Here is a 17,589-nt window from a genome sequence, read left to right on the forward strand (position 1 = left end):
ATTGTGAAGTACAAAAATATGGAAATATAATTGTTTCCTCTTCATATAGTGAGTTTAGCTGCAGAAGTAAATTATGTTTTACATTTGAGTGACACAGTATTGCTGAATTTGATTTTGAAGCCTTTTTTTAGATAGTTAATATTACTAGGCTAGAGGTAGGCATTTTGGCAGGTGATGTGCACTTGTTTCCCTGATTCAATTTGAAAGACAAGGGAAAGATGTTTGTTTTACGTGCTTATATTTCTTTCCAAAGGTGGAAAATGGAGGTAGGTGTTGGGTTTGCATGTTCCCTGCATGCAACTGCGGTGCCTGGGAGGTTTAGGCTTGCTTTAAGCATTCAGGTTTCTGCAGAATGGTAGTGATGATAGCAATGAGAATAATTAGTTTATTTTACATTGCCATCTCAAATTTGTATGTAATGTCTTCAGTAATTCCAATGGGCAAAAAAACCCCCCAAAAAACAATTGGAGGAAACAATTTCATTAACAATGTGCTTTTTCACTTTAAAACTTGTACATGCTTTGTACTCTTTAATTGCTCATCTTTGTATTGAATTTGGTTGTTTTAGTAACAAATATGGACATTCTTTATCGAATTTATGTAAAAATAGTAAATCCGTTAAACTGTGTTTGGTAAATGGTATTCTCTAAGCTTGGGTGGCAGATCTGCTATTAAAAGGTAATATACATAGAATGTACTTATAGCACTTGAATGTATGCTTTAAATGTTTTCCAGTTGTTGATTATGAATTTGGACCTTAACTAATGATAGATATTTAAGGATTTGGTGCTGTGAAGTTTATGGAAAGAGATCAAAGAAAACTTGCTGTATTTTGACAATCACAGTTTCCAAAATAGGACACACTCATAATGTTTTGACATTGCCATGTATTTATTTACTATGAGCCATCCAGGCCTGTGTTTATTAAGCAGAGTTGACGAAAGCCTACCCTCCTTATGTATGAGCACAGTTTAAAGTAGGATTTTGAGCTCTAGCAGTAGGTATCTGGGGTTTCCATCCTGTGGTCAAAGCTGACGGCAGTTTGCTTAGTTATTTACAGATGTTTCCCACAGAGTGTTGTAACTCCCAAAAAAGAAAAGGGTGGTCAGAGATTTAAAAGGGCAAGAAGCTAATTGGAACAGACATTAAATAAAGATTATTTAATGTCTATTTAATTTAGATTATTTAATGTCTATTTAATGGTTAAAGAAATATCACAAAGGATTACAGCAGTGAAAATAGCTAAGAAATCATAAGTTGTGTTTCTTCCTTGCAGTGAAAATTCCAGGACACGCTTTCAAGAGGGGGTTTTGGATTTTGTATGTTCAAATGCAGCAGTTGCCACTGCCTAGCACTGTGTACCTATGCTGTTAGTAGTATCTTTTAACATGTCAGTAGGTGATGGTGCCAAAAAAGCTTGCATTCAGTTTTAGAGAATAGGTAGTGCCAGCTTTTTTGATTTTTATTTTTGACCTATTTTAGCTGTTTTTTCTCAGGTACTGTCATCTACAGTGTTTTGTGTCTTAGAAATGAGTGACACATTTTACTGAAGAGCATGAGCAATGTTTGCTGTAATCAGATGATCTTGAAAAGCATGAATTTTCATTCTGTTGAAGCAAGTAATTCTGTTATATTTGCTATTGATATCTTTTACATCTTTATCCATGGAAAATACAGTTCCTGGTTTTGTTCCTCCTTCAGTGTTTGACATGCTGAGCAATGTCTGACAGTTGCTGATTTTTGGTATTGTACTGAGAGTGAAAGTTTGTGGACAGTTCAAACAGTGAAGTGGCTGATCAATCTTAGCTGACCAGGCTGGAAAATGAAATGGAGTAGTTCATCTTCCAAAGTATTAATTATAGATAACTCTGCACCTTATCAGTTCATAACTCTCTCTCCCATTGTGTGAGGGCAGTCCCTGTGATGTCTTGCCCTTTCTTTTCCAATAGCCATTGTGAATCATATAACCTTGAAAGTGTGCAGCTTGGAGACCAGGCTCTTAAATAAACTGTTAATTAAATAGGCTACCAGGGTAATATTGCTGCGTAGTGCATGAAATAACCTGCAAAGGAAGGAATGTATATAAGCAAAAACTTGAAGGATTTGGAAAGTGAGAAACAAACAAGATAGATAGATAGAGTCCTGTGTTGCGGTTTGACACTGATTAAGCACTGAGCACCCAAGAAAAACTATTCACTTACTTTCCTCTGCTATAGCTGAGCAGAGGAGGGGAATTAAAACTTCATTTTCATGAGTGAGATAAGGATCAGGGGAAAAATACTTTAAGGCAAAACAGGTTCCAAATTTAAAGAGCATAAAGAAGGTTTATAAAGAACATTTGAAAGGAAAGTTTCTTCTGTGTTTGGGGGAGCTTTACTGTTTATAATTATTTTAAATTGACTAAAGCTTTGTTTTGAAAAAGCCTTCTAAGCTGCAGATGGCTTCCAAAAACTTTATAGCACCATTGTTCTTGGTCAGGTCTGTGATCTGATTGTACTTGTATTGACTCAGAGTAGCATTTATTTTTACTGAATTTCCTGGACTAGCTTCAGAAGGAAAGTTCCAAAGTAAGGGATGCAGAAGCAGCCTGATTTTTCTGACGGCTGTTTAGACCTCATCCTCTTATAAGGGTGTACAGGCGAGGCTCTTGTCACAGAAAAATCGAGATGAACTCAAAAAAAATGTTGTAGGACCTAAAAGTTACTCTGTTCTCAGTCAATGCTAATACTTAATGCCTTTTAAAACCATAATAAAGTACTTCATAATGGGGAACTGGAGATGCAGAGAGAAAGGACATAAATTTTTTGTAGATTTTGAGTAGGGTTTGATAAATCTGCTGCCTGTGCAGGTAAAGCTCCACGTCTTTGTGTCATGAAGATGTAGCCCGCTTTCTGCTTTCCCAAACACCACATATGACAAGTAGTGAGAATATCTGCCTTCTTTCTTGAACATATGTTTTTCTTGGTTTGTTCCTCAGCAATTTCCTTGTACAAAAACTTATATTTTTACATGTCTCTTGGAAAAGTTGAGGTTCAGTCATTGCTTAGCACAAAGCAGACCAGTGGAACATCACTTTGAAGTTTCTAAGTGTATGGCTAGTGAGAGAAAGGTCTGTTTTCCAGACAATGCTAGTCTTCATCATCTAGTAGGTATGTTCATATCAATTCAGTCTATGTTTTGTATTGACTAATTTTCTGCTGTATTGTGTCTGTGGGGACTGGAAATAAGATCACTTGGGAGCGGAGGACAAGCAGTGTGAGCATTTCCAGCCTCCCAGGGTTAGGTTCTATAGTTTTAAATTAGTTTGCTTTACTTTTTAAATTTTTGCCTTTTCCCTTTTCGATCCCAGTGTGTGTGTGTGCTTGGTTTGCCTATTGTGTCTTTCACAGTTTCACTTCATAATAAGCTGGTTGCATAGCAAATTAGCTGGATGTGGGAGAGGTGTTGTGGACACAGAGTGGCTGAACCTCCTTGGCTAAAGCTTATTAGAAGTTATTAATGCATACTTTTATTAAATGCCTTCTTCTATTTAAAAAATTAAACCCACACTTTATAACCAGTCTTGGTTTTTAATTTGTGATAGGTGCTTCCAGTAATTAGCCTTTTTCAAAATACTTAATACAAATAATAACCTGTTTTTCAAAGTTTTTTTCTTTCAGCCCCTGTAAGTGGTACAGTACATCAAAGAAAATGTCATTTGTTTTTGTTTCTAATGAAGCATTTAGTACTGTAATTTTCATAGCACTAGCGAAGATAATTTAGAAACTGTCATCTCTGGAAAAATAACTTCGGGGTCTCAGCTCTCAGCCTCATGTATTGGTAATCCCTTTTCACTAGTCATTTATTTTTGAGGAAATTATATGGTCATTAAAGCTATCACAGCTGTTTTCTTAAGTCTAACTTAAATTATCCCCATATTCAGTAAATTTTAATATTTTTCTCCACCTTTCTGGGGTGTTAGATCTCTTGCATGGGAGACTTGACTTTTCAGGTAACTTCCAGCTTTCTTAATCAAAAAACCCCCAACTCCCCATATTCCACCGTAAAACTTAACTGGCCTTCTGACTGTGAGGACAAAACCTTTTCCAAGTAAGGGGGTGCCATGCACGGCTTCTTGTTCAGCTCTGTTCCTGCTCAGGGAGCTTATAGTGGTAAAGGACCACAAAAGAGATAAATTTTCCAGAAGTCACTGAGGCAGCAGTTCAGGTTATCTGTGTTTCCCCTGCATGAGTGAAGTCAGATGATAAGCAACTATTCTCTGTTCGGCTTTGTATGAACAGTTAAGATGTCTTATGCTTGAGAACAGAATATACTAATGATAGTTTATTTCACAAGAAACTGCAAAATATCTACAAATAATAAAATTTTATCTACATTTTTACTAAAAAGTCATTCAGAATTGAAATTGCTCAGCTAATGCCTTGCTCTGATACAACCATACTTACTGTTCTGGTTTTGTATGCAGTAGCATGTCTGATGTCTTCAGTTGTTACAGGTAGAAGACTGACTTAAAATGACATATCCTATATAATAGAATATAGTATATAAAGTTTTTCAGTCTAACAGTCATTTGTGAGTGAGCATTTTTTTCATAGCAACTCCAAGAGGTCATGTGAAATCCTGAAATATCTTCAAAATGTTTCACCAAACAGAATTCTCATACTATAACATATTTTTTCAAAATAGTAAGTGCTGTCAGCTACAAAGTTTATATACATGGTTTAACCTTTGACTGGGCCTGAATTTGAGATAGAATAGCATCCAAATGTTGTATTTTTTTATCATTATTTGTAATAAATCATTGTAGTACGCTGCTGTAAGTCATGTAAGTCCATACAAGTCACTTGCCAAGGTAAATAAATCTTGCTCCCTTGTTGCTTTATAGTGTCTGCAGTACCTGCAGAGGAGTGACTGTGTGTAACATTTTACCCTCTGCTTTATCCACTAAAACTCTCTTTGTTTTAATGATTGACAATTTAAGAGCTTGGCCCTTAAAAAACAAGAAAGCAAACAAAAAAACCCCACTGAGATGGCATTCAAAAAATAGTATGAATTGTAAAAAATTTGCAAAAGTTGTAAATTAAGTTGAGAAAATGGGGAAACTGTTTCTTATGGCTGAGAGGTGGATGAGTTTTTAAAGAGAAGCTTCCCTGCTCCAGTTGTCTGCCATTATTAATTCTCTGGGAATGGTAACAGTTATGGAGCACCAGGGGTGGCTATTTCCTTTTCCAAACAGTTACCTTAGTGCTAGAAACTTGAAAACAAACTAAAATAGATCTTGTGGTAGACATACATTCGTTAGTAAACACTTTAAATATTCTATTTTATCTTTTTATATGCAGCACAGTACTTCAGAAACTGCTTTTAACTGGAAATAAGAAAACCAAGGACATATCCATAATTCTAGAGTTAATTTACAGAATTTAAAACTAATTTTCTTCATTTTCTTAGTTGCTTCTATCTTTCCCTGCTGTTCTGCTATGGATTTTGTAGACACAAAACATTGTTCAAATTAATTGTTTCAGATGTTCATCTAAAGACTCTATAGGTGACAAGCATAGTGAGTATAACATGACAGTAAGAATACTGGCAGTGATGATTTACCTCTCTCTCCAGAAATTTAACAGTCAGAATTTATAATACTGCTTTTTTGGGGGCTTATATTCCAGCTGGTAAGATTAAGTTGATGGTATTTTCACTGAGGACGTGGTAATATCTATGGTGTTGGATTGTAGAAAACAAATACAAGTGTTTAATGATCAAACTTGCAGGAAAAATATCACACTGATATAAGAAGCAGAAAACTCCCCTTCCTACTGTCTACTTCTGGATCATGAAATAAGTAATTTTTTCACATACTACTGCTACCAATCAAATAAACATGATAAAAAATTCTAGGACTAGGGGTACCCTTTGTTTTTACACACATAAACCTCTCTGAACAACCTCTTCTAGTTGTCTAATCTTTTTTGCAAGCTGTGGTATTAAACTGGTATTTATTCACATGATTAGTATGCCAGGGCTGCATCATTTCTCCCTTGTCTGAGCCATTGTGTTCATATAAGCTCTAAGTGAGGCTGTCTTGCACTTTCTGATTTGTTTTATGCTTCTTTTAATGTCCTTTCTCTGTTTACATAATCGACTGTGAAGGATCTTAGGGATTTAATATAAAGAAGGAAAGGCACAAGTTAAAGATCAGTTCCTTCTCCTGTAGGTAATATATTCACAAAGTGTTAGCTTCACTCTTTGTTATTTATAAATAATACTAAAACATGATCAGAGATGTGGTTTTTTGTTAATAGGCAAAAGAAATAATCTCAGATTAATTATTTGGGAGTTTTTTCGGTCTTGCCATATTACGCTGAAATTTCTACAGGTTTTCACAGGTCTTAAATCTAATTCACCTCATGCAACAAAAATACTGTTGGTATAATTTGTACTTCAAATTCCAAGAATAAATAAACCAATTTACAGCTAACCAGTCTACAAGGCGTAGTCAGCTGTAGTAAAAAGAATGATGGTTAAAGAGTTATTTCTTCAGTATATCCTATTTTAGGATATACCTACTTTTGTTGGTTATTGTAAGCTTTGAATCATAAATTGCAGACTAAGGAAAAAAGCAAATACAAATCAAAATAGCACCAGCAACTTCTAACCAGCTGTTAGGAAATTAGTAATGGAAAGTTTTAATGCTGTGGTTGTGCAAAGAGCTACACCCACATTCCTGAATGATAAAAAAGCAAATAAACATCCAAGACACTGCATGCTTGTAAGCTGTTCTTCTAAACATCACTGATCAGGCTGTGCTCTATAAATTGAACTATTGGCCCCATACTGATATAACAGTCAGTTTATATATCATTTTACTTTGATAGTACTATTTTAAGTAAAAGTTTACTGACCCCTTCAACACTCAGCATTCAAAGAATGATCATCTTAACTCTGTAGGAAAGTTTTAGCATCACTTAAGTATAAATATTTCTGCGAATATAGGTAGCAAGGTAAGAATGCACAGCAGTGATTCCATAATCCTTAGCTGAGTGTGGCAAATACCTCCCTATACTCTGTACAGCTTCACAGAATTTCTGAAAATCTATTATTTCTTTTGCAATCATAATTCCCATCTCCCTGTTTGCCGTATCTCCCCACTTGATGTATTCTGGCTTGAAATTGTGGTGTCCTGCAGGAGTGGACATTCAGTTACTATTTGTTATACCAAAAATAGGTGTGGTGTACAGCAACCTATAATCTTGAGAGTCTTCTTCAGCATTGCACCTTGCTTACTATGAGTTAGGATTGCAGTGGGAAAAATGTTGTTAAGGCGTTATGTGCAGTGGTAATGAGTTTTGGTTTTGTCTTCTCTCTGCACTAGAATTAATCTTATTTCTGGGTCACGCCCTGTCGTCTCTTCCTGAAAATTCTTGAAAGGACTTTTCAGATTCATCTGGTTCACACTTGTATTAGTTGCACAGAAAAAAACCCTATTTCTGCTTAGTCTTCTACAAACTGGCAAGAAATGCTTGAAGCACTAGGGCCAGGGTGCAAAATTAAAACCACACATCTTACCTGAATTTTCATTGCGTAAGAACTGTTGACTGATGAAGCAGTCCTGAAAGTACAAAGCAGGCTTTCCTCTGGAGTGGCTCCAAGTATAGACACAAGCTGGCCTGAAAGTGTACTGGAGCTGCACAGACCTGCTGGAGCTCCGGAGTCTGTGTGTGATGATGCTGGATGCTTTATTTTCTGAGCTCAAGGCAGCTGAAGTTAAAGCTATACACTGGGAAAGGTATAGCTTTAATCTTCAGGCTGAGGATCAAAATACTAGTCATGGGATTTGAAAGCAGATTTTTGTACAGCAGCAGATTAAATGGAAATAACCTATTTCCTGGTGCATGAGATTTATCAGGACAAGTTACAAAATAAAACACGTACTTGCACCGCTTTCAATTAAGCCTCAACTGATGGCTATGTGAAAGAGACTTAAATAATGTACAGGCAAGCATTCAAAGCCCAATCGTTGGCAATGGTTTAAGAGTAGGCAGGAGTCTTTTATAATGTAGCCATTCTGATTTGCTCTTAACTGTCTATTCTTGTCTTCCTTGACAATAATGAAAGTCTTATGGCTCAAGGCTTCTAAAAAATTATCATCACCTCTAAAAATTCAGAGGAAAGAAGCGAAACTTATTTTATATATGATACCTAGTTGTGGTCCAGGCACTTTGTTTTAGGAATTTAGAGGAATTTTGATGGTTTACATAAAACAGAGAATACAGAGGACAGCTTTATAAATGAGTGAGCTGAAGAAGCATACTCAGTTCTAACCTCTCATGAAAGTAAGCTAATTGATTTGAAGCAATTTTTAAATCTTTCTTATAATTGATTGCTCTTGTTGAGAAAAATATATTATTTAACTTGATCATCTTTAATTTAAAATCGTGCAGATTTTTGGAGGGCACTTTTTCCTATTGTGACTGCTTTAACTCATTTAAATTCCTGTATCAGGAAGGAGACGTAATTTGTAGCTGGATATTGCAAGTTAAATATCTTGCAGTGCTGTGAGACTGTCATACATAGATAAACAGAATGGCTGTTCACTAACAGCTGCTGTTTTGTGTTCTTAATTGTCTAAGTGATCAATCTGGTTTCTTCAGAAAATCTTTAAAAATAAATGATATTTCATTTTCTGTTTAAAATATTAAGAAAAAAGAAATCCATGTGAACTATTTTACCTTTGTATTCATGTTTGCCTCTTCCATTTTATCCACCAGTGTCTAATGCTAGTGTTTTGCTTCTTTTATGTTTCTTTCTTTTGTCGCTTTTGTTTGAATGTATTATTGTGTTTATATGGAACTGGTCAAAGAACCGTTACTGTATTTTATGTTTGTATCTACATTTTATTTTGCATGCTTAACGTGGCTTTGCCTGGATATTCTTTTTGGTAAGTTCAGAATTTAAAAGCATAATGTTTTTCTGTAGTAAAGTTTGTAACCTGCCGCATTATGTTCTTCCACCTCAAGTAACATAATTATTTTGGTTTTGGCATATTGGTTTGTGCTCATGTACTGTTCTGCTTTTGCAAATCATACATATGGTAACACTTTTCCTTACTACCATTTTCATTTCTAGCTGAGCTAAACAATATGACTCTGGTACTAACGTGTACTAATGTAACTTTTATCTTCAAAATGTGGTTGGCAGCTGTTAAAATGATCAGTGCTGAGTACTCTGTGTGTATTTGAGGCACACAGACCTCAGTCTTAGAAAACTGTGTTACGGCTTCTTTGCATAGCCTGGTGGTTACTCCACGCTTTACAGGTATTACTTTTCAGCAGTCTTCTCAAGATCTTCTAAGAACAGTGTGCATGTTTGTGTTTCTCTTTTAGCAACAGCTTGCTCAGCTCCAGAAAGAAAAATCAGAGATTTTGAAGAACCTGGCATTATACTACTTCACGTTCGTTGATGTTATGGAATTTAAGGTAAGCTATTACAAATGTGTAAGTTGTTCTGTCACATTAGGTTTCTGTAATTTTATTAATGAAATAACACTATATAATGAAATAGCTGAACTTGCAGCTTTGTTCTTCAAGTTAAAAAAAATGAAGCTCCATCACTAATCGTAGTAATGTGATTTAATATCTTGTTAAACTGAAGTTATTCCTTTGTTTTTCAAGGACCATGTCTGTGAGCTGCTGAACACTATTGATGTTTGCCAAGTCTTCTTTGATATTGTAAGTTTCTAGGTTTAAATTTTCAAAAATGTTTCTATTCGGAGTCCTGTGGGAAGAAGGACTTGCTTTTCTTAGTCCAAGAAACATCACGTCTCTAGTAATAAATGCAAGAGAAATAAAAACAATGTAGGGTTCAGATTTCTAACTTTTATAATAGAGAGACAGACTTTTCTCAGTACGCTTCTTACAGACAGTAGTAGCAGTATTGTTACGAGACATAAAAATTTTCCAGTAATTTTTGATTTATTGTATCTGCAAGTTAATTCCCAGTCATCTGTATGCTTATGCCTTGTGAGACTCACAAGACAAGAATATTACTGGTGTCCACCTAAGCTATGTGAGGAGGTCACTTTTGGGGTTGACTAAAGCAACTACAAAAGCATCTGAAAGTCTTATATTTAAACCCACCCTGACCCTCCTCCCCCCCCCCCCAAAAAAAACCATAGAAAAAAACCCCCTAAAACCCTAAAAGAAAACCTTCAACACCTTTTCCTGTTGGTTTCAACTTTCTTAATGTTCATAATGTCATCTTGTAAGTTTTTGTCATTATTCTAAATTTGCTCGACTAGATTCATAATATGAAAAAGGAACAGGTATGTGTTCTGTGAAATGATGTTACAAGGCCAGTGGGATATGTGCTAGTCTTTTACATTAGGATCTTACTAAAATACAGTTCATAGGCACGGCACCGCTGACTGCTTAGTGACAAGAAAAGTTTTCTTATCTGTCAGGTAATGTGTAACACTTAGGCCTGGAAGGATTTAATTGGATCCTTTGCTTTCATGAGTACAAACAGTTCTGGGAATCTGAATGAATAAATTAAGGTTATACAAAGTCATGTGCAACCAGAACAAGAACTTTGTTCAAAAGACAGCCCATCGTATTTAAAAAATTCTGAAAGTTGATGGAAGTGTAAGGTAAAATGTTATATGCTTGTTTCTAAAAGTTTTAGAATGATAATGTACTGGTTTTCATTTCTAGACTGTAAACTTTGATTTAACAAAGAACTACCTAGATTTGATTATAACCTACACCACTCTAATGATACTGCTGTCCCGAATTGAAGAAAGGAAGGCTATCATTGGATTGTATAACTATGCCCATGAAATGACACATGGAGCAAGGTAAAAAAAAATTATTGTATAAAAGATGGGTATAATGTTAATGATAGTAACAGCTACACCTAAGTGAATTGTTTGGTTTTGCTTTTAGTGACAGAGAATATCCACGCCTTGGCCAGATGATTGTGGATTATGAAAATCCTTTAAAGAAAATGATGGAGGAATTTGTACCTCACAGTAAAGTATGTAACTACTTTTCACAGGCATGCAGTAACCTTAATTGGGAGAAACAGAGATAAAAAGTAAATGGAGTTTGTTCTGTCGAAGGCCATTTGTTATAAAATTTACATGAGATTTCTGCTTACATTGAACATCTAGGGCTGGGGATTGATACCCTATTTAAAAGCAGAACCTGCAGAAATACAGGAATGATAAGACCCATTTGGAAGGTGCCATTTTATTCACTAAGGATTAGAAATTAATTAAAAATCAGTTGTAGATCATCTGAGAATAGCTACTTCTGTGTTTTGTGTAGGCTTGTAGCTTGAAATTAAAGAGAGTCACAGTGTTTCTATGAAGTTGGTTGTTTTGTTAGATTGCCGTCCTAGATGAATATGATTTTCTATTTTGTAACCCGAGGGGTTTTGCTTTGTATTGTCCTTAAACTGGGAACCCTGGAGATAACCACTGCCTCTTTAACAGTAGCTCCTGTACTCAAGCTGCTGAGTTGCCTTCACTGAGTTAAAGGAGCTCAATTCCTTTAGTCCATTCTGTACAGATGTTTCTAAGTTTCTGTTCTTACATGGTTGTGTTGCAGTTCTGTGATGTTTTATCTAGGCTGTATTTTCATGTAAGAATACCTTGGAAAAGCTTCAGAAGCCTCGCCAAAGTCAATGTAGATCCTGTTTTATCGCTTCTCATTTGTTCACTAGATTTGCTATCCTGTCAAAGGAAACTAGATTTCTCTGATCAGGACTGACCAACTATTATAAAGATGTTACTTTCTAGGTGCTTGCAAATTAATTGCCTAACAATTACAACTTACTTTGGAATCTTTGGCAGGAGCTTAAGTTAAATTCTAAGTTATTACCTAAAGTTTTTAAGGTTTGCGTTTTTCTTTACCTATTTTGAAGTTTAGGTACTGGTTGTGTTTTACTTCTCTAGTTTTCTTGAGATTTTTCGCTATTTCCTTAAATCTTTTAGGATTGTCAGTAGAAGTTCAGAGTTTTCCAGCTACTTTGCTAAGTGCTCTGAAGTGCAATAGTTTCCAATACTTCAAATTTGTCTGTAATCTTATTGTTGTTACACTTTCCTCTCCATGATTCCTGTCTTGATATGACTTACTTAGCTAAGGATCCCATCTACAAGTAATATTTCCAAGTAATATTACAAGTAATATTACATTTACAAGTAACAACATCTACAAGTAATATTTACAAGTAATAACATTTTAGCAAAGATGCTTTACTTCTCAGTATTATCTTTATTTATGCTCTTGTATTTAATAGTGGATCAGTCCTTTTCATTGAAACATTTGTGAAAATGCCTTTCAGTCTGATTTTTGCTCTTGTGCTTATTTTGTGCTAGAAGTATAAATTGAGGTCAGGGATCTCTTCAGGTGCCATATTGCACTCTCATGGAAATGCACACTTTTAAGTTGTCGTCCCACTGCTTTGCAGCAAACCTGACAGTTGTTTAGTCCTTTGCATTAGCTTCGGCAGATGACTTTGGTCTTTTTGCGTGAGTGACTTGTTCTCTCACAGTGCTCAGATCTGTCTCCCTGAGGATTCTTACAAGCACCAGTGTTGGTACAAAAGTCAGGGAAAAGACTTTGGATACACTTGCCTGGATAAGCTTAATTTGCTACAAAGATGTTCCTGCAGACAATATCTGGTCAAAACAATTATAGTTTGCTACCAAAGAGGGAAGAACGTACTAAAGGAAGTGGCAGGGAAGGGAGTAACACAACAATTGGAATACTTGAATAAATAATGAACAACTTCCAGTTGTATGTGAGAGGGCTTTTGTGCCTTATTGGTTTTTTTCCATGTCCTCTAATTCTGAATTCAGGATTTTGTAACTCTAGCTAAAAATAGAAATCAAACTCTCTTGTTTCTTTGCATCTTTCCTCTAGCCTGGAGTAGTCTTTTATATGTTAAATAAACTAGATGCAATGGGGTTTAACCTCAGGTTTAATTTCAGAACTACTTCACTAAAATGTTTTGATGACTGTTAGTAATAATGCTGAGGAAACAGCTCTACTGATGAAATAGTACTAACCATTCAAACTAACCATTAGCCTGCTTTCTAGTCCCTTTCAGATGCTCTGATTTCACTCCAGATGGTGTATCCTCGACGAAATCTCTCAGCTGACCAGTGGAGAAATGCACAACTACTGAGCCTCATCAGTGCCCCCAGTACAATGCTTAATCCTGCACAGTCTGACACAGTATGGTCTTTTAATTTATATTATATGATAGAGTTAAGTAAGGTTTTCTGTAAAATAGTTGCCTGTTGAATTACCTCTATGTGACTTTTAATCAGAGAAGTAAATAGGCTGATTAGTTTCTTCTGTTATGTTAACTTGTGCCTTCAGTTTCAGTATTTGTTGACCAAAAGATGAAGGGAAGCAATGTTGACTTCTGCAGCCGTAGAGGGAAGGAATCCTGTGTATCCTCTCAGGTGTTTGTGATCCAGGAGACTGGAAATCAGAACTGGTCCTTCCTTTAAAATTTTTGTTTGCTCTTGCTGCCTCAATTGTGATATGAATGGTTATCTTTCTGAAAAAAATTGAAGCTTTAACGGCTGTCAAGTTATGATTAGTATCCATCAAAAGCTTTTAGTTCTTAAATATTGTTAAATACAATGTTTATTGAAAATAAATATTTGTCAAAATTTGTTCAAGGTGGTGGAGGGTATGGAAACTCACATACTATTTTAACCCTCAGTTTCTGAAGTGCTGAAACACTGAATCACTGTTAGCGGTCAGCAGCCTTCTATGATTCATCGGCATTTAAGGCTTTGTTTGTCCTTTTTTGCTAAAAAGTACTTATAATTAGTGTGCTACAAATTACTGGTTTTTTAACAGATGCCGTGTGAATACCTATCTCTGGATGCAATGGAAAAATGGATCATTTGTGAGTAAAATATTCTGAAACGGCTCATGGTTGTATTAAAAAATCGGTTAACATTTAAAAGACTACTTGCTTTCTGTACTGTACGATACCTGTTGTATTCGAATAAGATTCTGGAGGACTTGATTAAATCTCATTTGTACATACATGCAGTGAAGCTAGAATTCAGCGCATGCTGCTGGAATAGAGTTTGTCATCAGTATGTTCCAGACTTTGACTGGAAGTGAGGGCTTTAGTTATTCTGATGAAAATAGTCAAGTACTATCAGCATGAAGTAATTAATTTTACAAAAATATTGCAAAAATACCTCCATTAGAAATAGGGAGGTATTTTTTATGTATTAGAAAATGTTATTCATTAAAGAGTTTATTAATGATCTGTGCAAACTATTTAAGACAAAATACATAATAATCTCACTGTTCTCTTACTGTCTTTGTGCATCTGGTTTGTGACATACATCAATGTGAACTTCTGAAGTTGGATTTATTTTGTGCCATGGAATCCTAAATAGTGATGCTACAGCTTTGAATCTTTGGAAACTTGCACTTCAAAGCAGCTCTTGCTTGGCTCTGTTTCGAGACGAAGTGTTCCATATTCACAAAGCTGCAGAAGATTTGTTTGTAAACATAAGAGGGTAAGCTTTTGTTCTCCTTTCAGAATCTCTACTAAAAACACCCTGTTTCTTGAAGAACTGTTTCAAACAGGTTACTTCTGCTTCACACAAGTTCTGCTTAAGTACACAAAGATTTTTTTTTTCCCCCTTGGTATCTTGACTGTTTCTTTAATGCATAAATTTTAGGGACCTGATTTCATAACCACCACACCTTTTTTTATCTCAGTACTGAAAGCCTGGTGAATCAGTCTCTAAAATGGCAAGTCTCTAGGATTAATGATCTCACCCACAAACCTGAGGGGAAATTATGTTACAAATCTAGAGTTTGCTTGAGAAATTGCATCTTGCTGCCACTGTTTCTGCAGTACATTATATGAAAACTCAGAAACAAAGCTGAGACCTCTACCAGCAAACACCAGGAGCCCTTTGGTAGAAAGTATTTTTGCCTTGGATATCCAGTTTTGGCATTTCGCTCTGCTCAGGAGCTGATGTGAGTTTTCTGCTGTACCCTGCTTGCGATTACATTGTAGCTCCTCTTAAGTCCCACTCAGCTCTTGCTAAAATGTGCTACTGATTCTTATACCGTATCTGATTGGTTTTTACTTGTAGCTACAACAAGCGTATTAACGACATCAGAGAGTGCAAAGAAGCTGCTGTTTCACATGCGTAAGTGTCTTAAAAAATTTTTCTGACAGATTTTAGTATTGGTTTTCTTAAAACAAACTTATAAAGATTGTACAAACAGAATTTGTGAAATGCTGAATTAGTAATGCATTTTCAAATGAGATCATGTACTGATTGTTCTTTTAAATCTGGATTTGCTTAATGTCATTACCAATTGAACTTCCCAAGTTTTAGATTATTTTTCAAATTATCAGGATGGAATCATTTAGTTTATTCTTTAGTTATGTTTTGTCTGGTTACCAAATGTGAATGCAGATTAAATAGAAATGTTTTAATGTAGTCAAATGCGTATCACAGAGAGGGGGCAGAGAACTTGGGGTTTAAATTTAATGATACTTCAAGAATATACGGTGTTGGTGATGAGGATGCCAATTTTTTGAACCACATTCTTCAAAATTATGAACTTTTGAAGTTGGTATAATAATCTGCCTACGCTTGATCTTAAATGCTTTTGAAAATCAAATGTTCTGTGGCTAGCATAGTGGATAATGTATGTTCTTTTGATGCAGCGGTTCAATGCATAGAGAGAGACGCAAGTTTTTACGTTCTGCACTCAAAGAACTGGCCACTGTCTTGTCTGATCAGCCAGGCCTGTTGGGGCCCAAGGTAATGATGGCTCTTATGGTTTGCATTTGTGCAATCTTCCAGTGTGTTTCTCAATGGTAAATCCAATATTTATTTTCTTTGGGGGGAAAAGACCCCTCACTTCACTCTGACAAAACCTACTTAATTTTTTAAATTCTTGGGTTTTAGAGACTAGTTGCCTCTTGAGTGCATAAACTATCCAGCTGCTGTATATATTGATAAGTTGTGAACAACTTTTGTTTTTCAGGCACTTTTTGTATTTATGGCATTATCCTTTGCTCGTGATGAAATTATTTGGCTTCTTCGTCATGCAGATAATATGCCAAAGAAGAGCGCAGATGATTTCATAGATAAGTATGTTCATTTTTAATGCAATACCTTCAGTACTAGAATTTCACAGACAAAATAAATTTGAAGGCAATGGAATCTCAGGAAAGGTTGGCTATATGGAGCAGTTAGGAATGTTCAGAAAATTTTTACTTGGGAGTATTAAGTGTCCCATCAAAACAGAAAACTGGAAATACTGTCCTAGAAATTGGAGCACATCAGTGAAAATTCATTTGTAAAATAAAAATATTCTATTTAAGTTTTGGTTTTTTAACTCTGAATAGGCAAAAATAAAGCTTTTTTGTGTTGCATTGATCAAATCAATGAAGGAGGCAAGAAAACTTTCAAAAAGCTTTATTTGTTGATTTGTAGAATGTCTCTTATAGCAGAACTGTCTTTTAAATCAGCTAAGCTTTATTTATGTAATATGGCGTTAGTTCACCCTAAACAGATGGTAAAAATGAGAAATATGATTACGAGATCTTACAAGTGTGGTTAGGCAGGAGACTTCTCAAGATTATTGAACACAAGGTTGAACTGAAAGACTGCAGGAATTTAAACAAGTAACAATCACAAGGCCATTTATAGAGCTGGAGTGGGAAAATCTTGGGTTCTCTCCGCTGGACTTAGGTGCTAAGGAAAGATGGAGGTTCCAGAGCCTTTCTGAAACCATCTTAACCATCCTCATGGCTTGAAAAAAAACCGGAAAAGCCATTATTAAACTTGTATTTTTCAGGTTTTACCACTTTTTGAGAAACAAATTTTTTTCAAGCTGAGATTTACAGAAGGACTTCGTATTCAAAAAAAGAACTGAATATTTATACAAACCTTTGAGGGCTACTATGATGGTATCCTGCTAACTTAGTCGCTGTTGAGTGGATTTTGTCTTGCAGAGAAAATTACCTATGTGAGCTCCTTTTACAACATCAACAAATATTTTCATACCGAAATTACCTATTGGTAATTGTTTTAAAAGCAAGGTGTAGGAGGAAATCCCCTTGAAAAGCATCCCACTGATAGAAATTTTAATAATTTGAGTGATACTTGTAAGATTTTTCTTGTCTTTTTGCCTAGGCACATAGCTGAGCTAATATTCTACATGGAGGAGCTCAGGGCACATGTGCGAAAATACGGACCAGTGATGCAGAGATACTATGTACAGTATCTCTCTGGCTTTGATGCAGTGGTCTTAAATGAGCTCGTGCAGGTATGGCAACATCATGGTTCTGGGTTCTCAAATGCAAATTTTAATAAGGGCTTTTTGTCCAAAATGACTTCATGAAAGGCATCCCAGTTTGTGGATTTTGATGAACTTTATGGAATAAGACAAATTAACTTGTTCTTTAATTCTGGGATTTAGAGTTGTACTTTCGGTTTGTATATAGAATCACAGAATATCCCAGTTGGAAGGAACCCACAAGGCTCATTGAAGTCCAGTTCCTAGCCCTGCACAGGAC

General features: G+C 35.5%; 1 protein-coding gene across 5 annotated transcripts in view; it reads left to right on the forward strand.

The window, feature by feature from the left end:
• Nucleotides 1-17,589, forward strand: part of NCKAP1 (NCK associated protein 1) — a 61,707-nt gene that overhangs the window by 12,523 nt on the left and 31,595 nt on the right. For 3 of the 5 annotated variants that reach the window (XM_032113729.1, XM_032113733.1, XM_032113731.1), the window contains 11 exons: nucleotides 9,384-9,476; nucleotides 9,672-9,728; nucleotides 10,710-10,852; nucleotides 10,941-11,031; nucleotides 13,101-13,238; nucleotides 13,878-13,926; nucleotides 14,401-14,557; nucleotides 15,146-15,202; nucleotides 15,730-15,826; nucleotides 16,053-16,159; nucleotides 17,207-17,339. In XM_032113729.1, the coding sequence (XP_031969620.1) occupies nucleotides 9,384-9,476; nucleotides 9,672-9,728; nucleotides 10,710-10,852; nucleotides 10,941-11,031; nucleotides 13,101-13,238; nucleotides 13,878-13,926; nucleotides 14,401-14,557; nucleotides 15,146-15,202; nucleotides 15,730-15,826; nucleotides 16,053-16,159; nucleotides 17,207-17,339 (1,122 nt within the window). The remainder of the gene's footprint in view (nucleotides 1-9,383; nucleotides 9,477-9,671; nucleotides 9,729-10,709; nucleotides 10,853-10,940; nucleotides 11,032-13,100; nucleotides 13,239-13,877; nucleotides 13,927-14,400; nucleotides 14,558-15,145; nucleotides 15,203-15,729; nucleotides 15,827-16,052; nucleotides 16,160-17,206; nucleotides 17,340-17,589) is intronic. The other 2 variants (XM_032113730.1, XM_032113732.1) reach the window with 1 other exon arrangement.

The sequence above is a fragment of the Corvus moneduloides genome, chromosome 7 (genome assembly GCF_009650955.1).
Source record: "Corvus moneduloides isolate bCorMon1 chromosome 7, bCorMon1.pri, whole genome shotgun sequence".
In the NCBI taxonomy this organism is placed as follows: domain Eukaryota; kingdom Metazoa; phylum Chordata; class Aves; order Passeriformes; family Corvidae; genus Corvus; species Corvus moneduloides.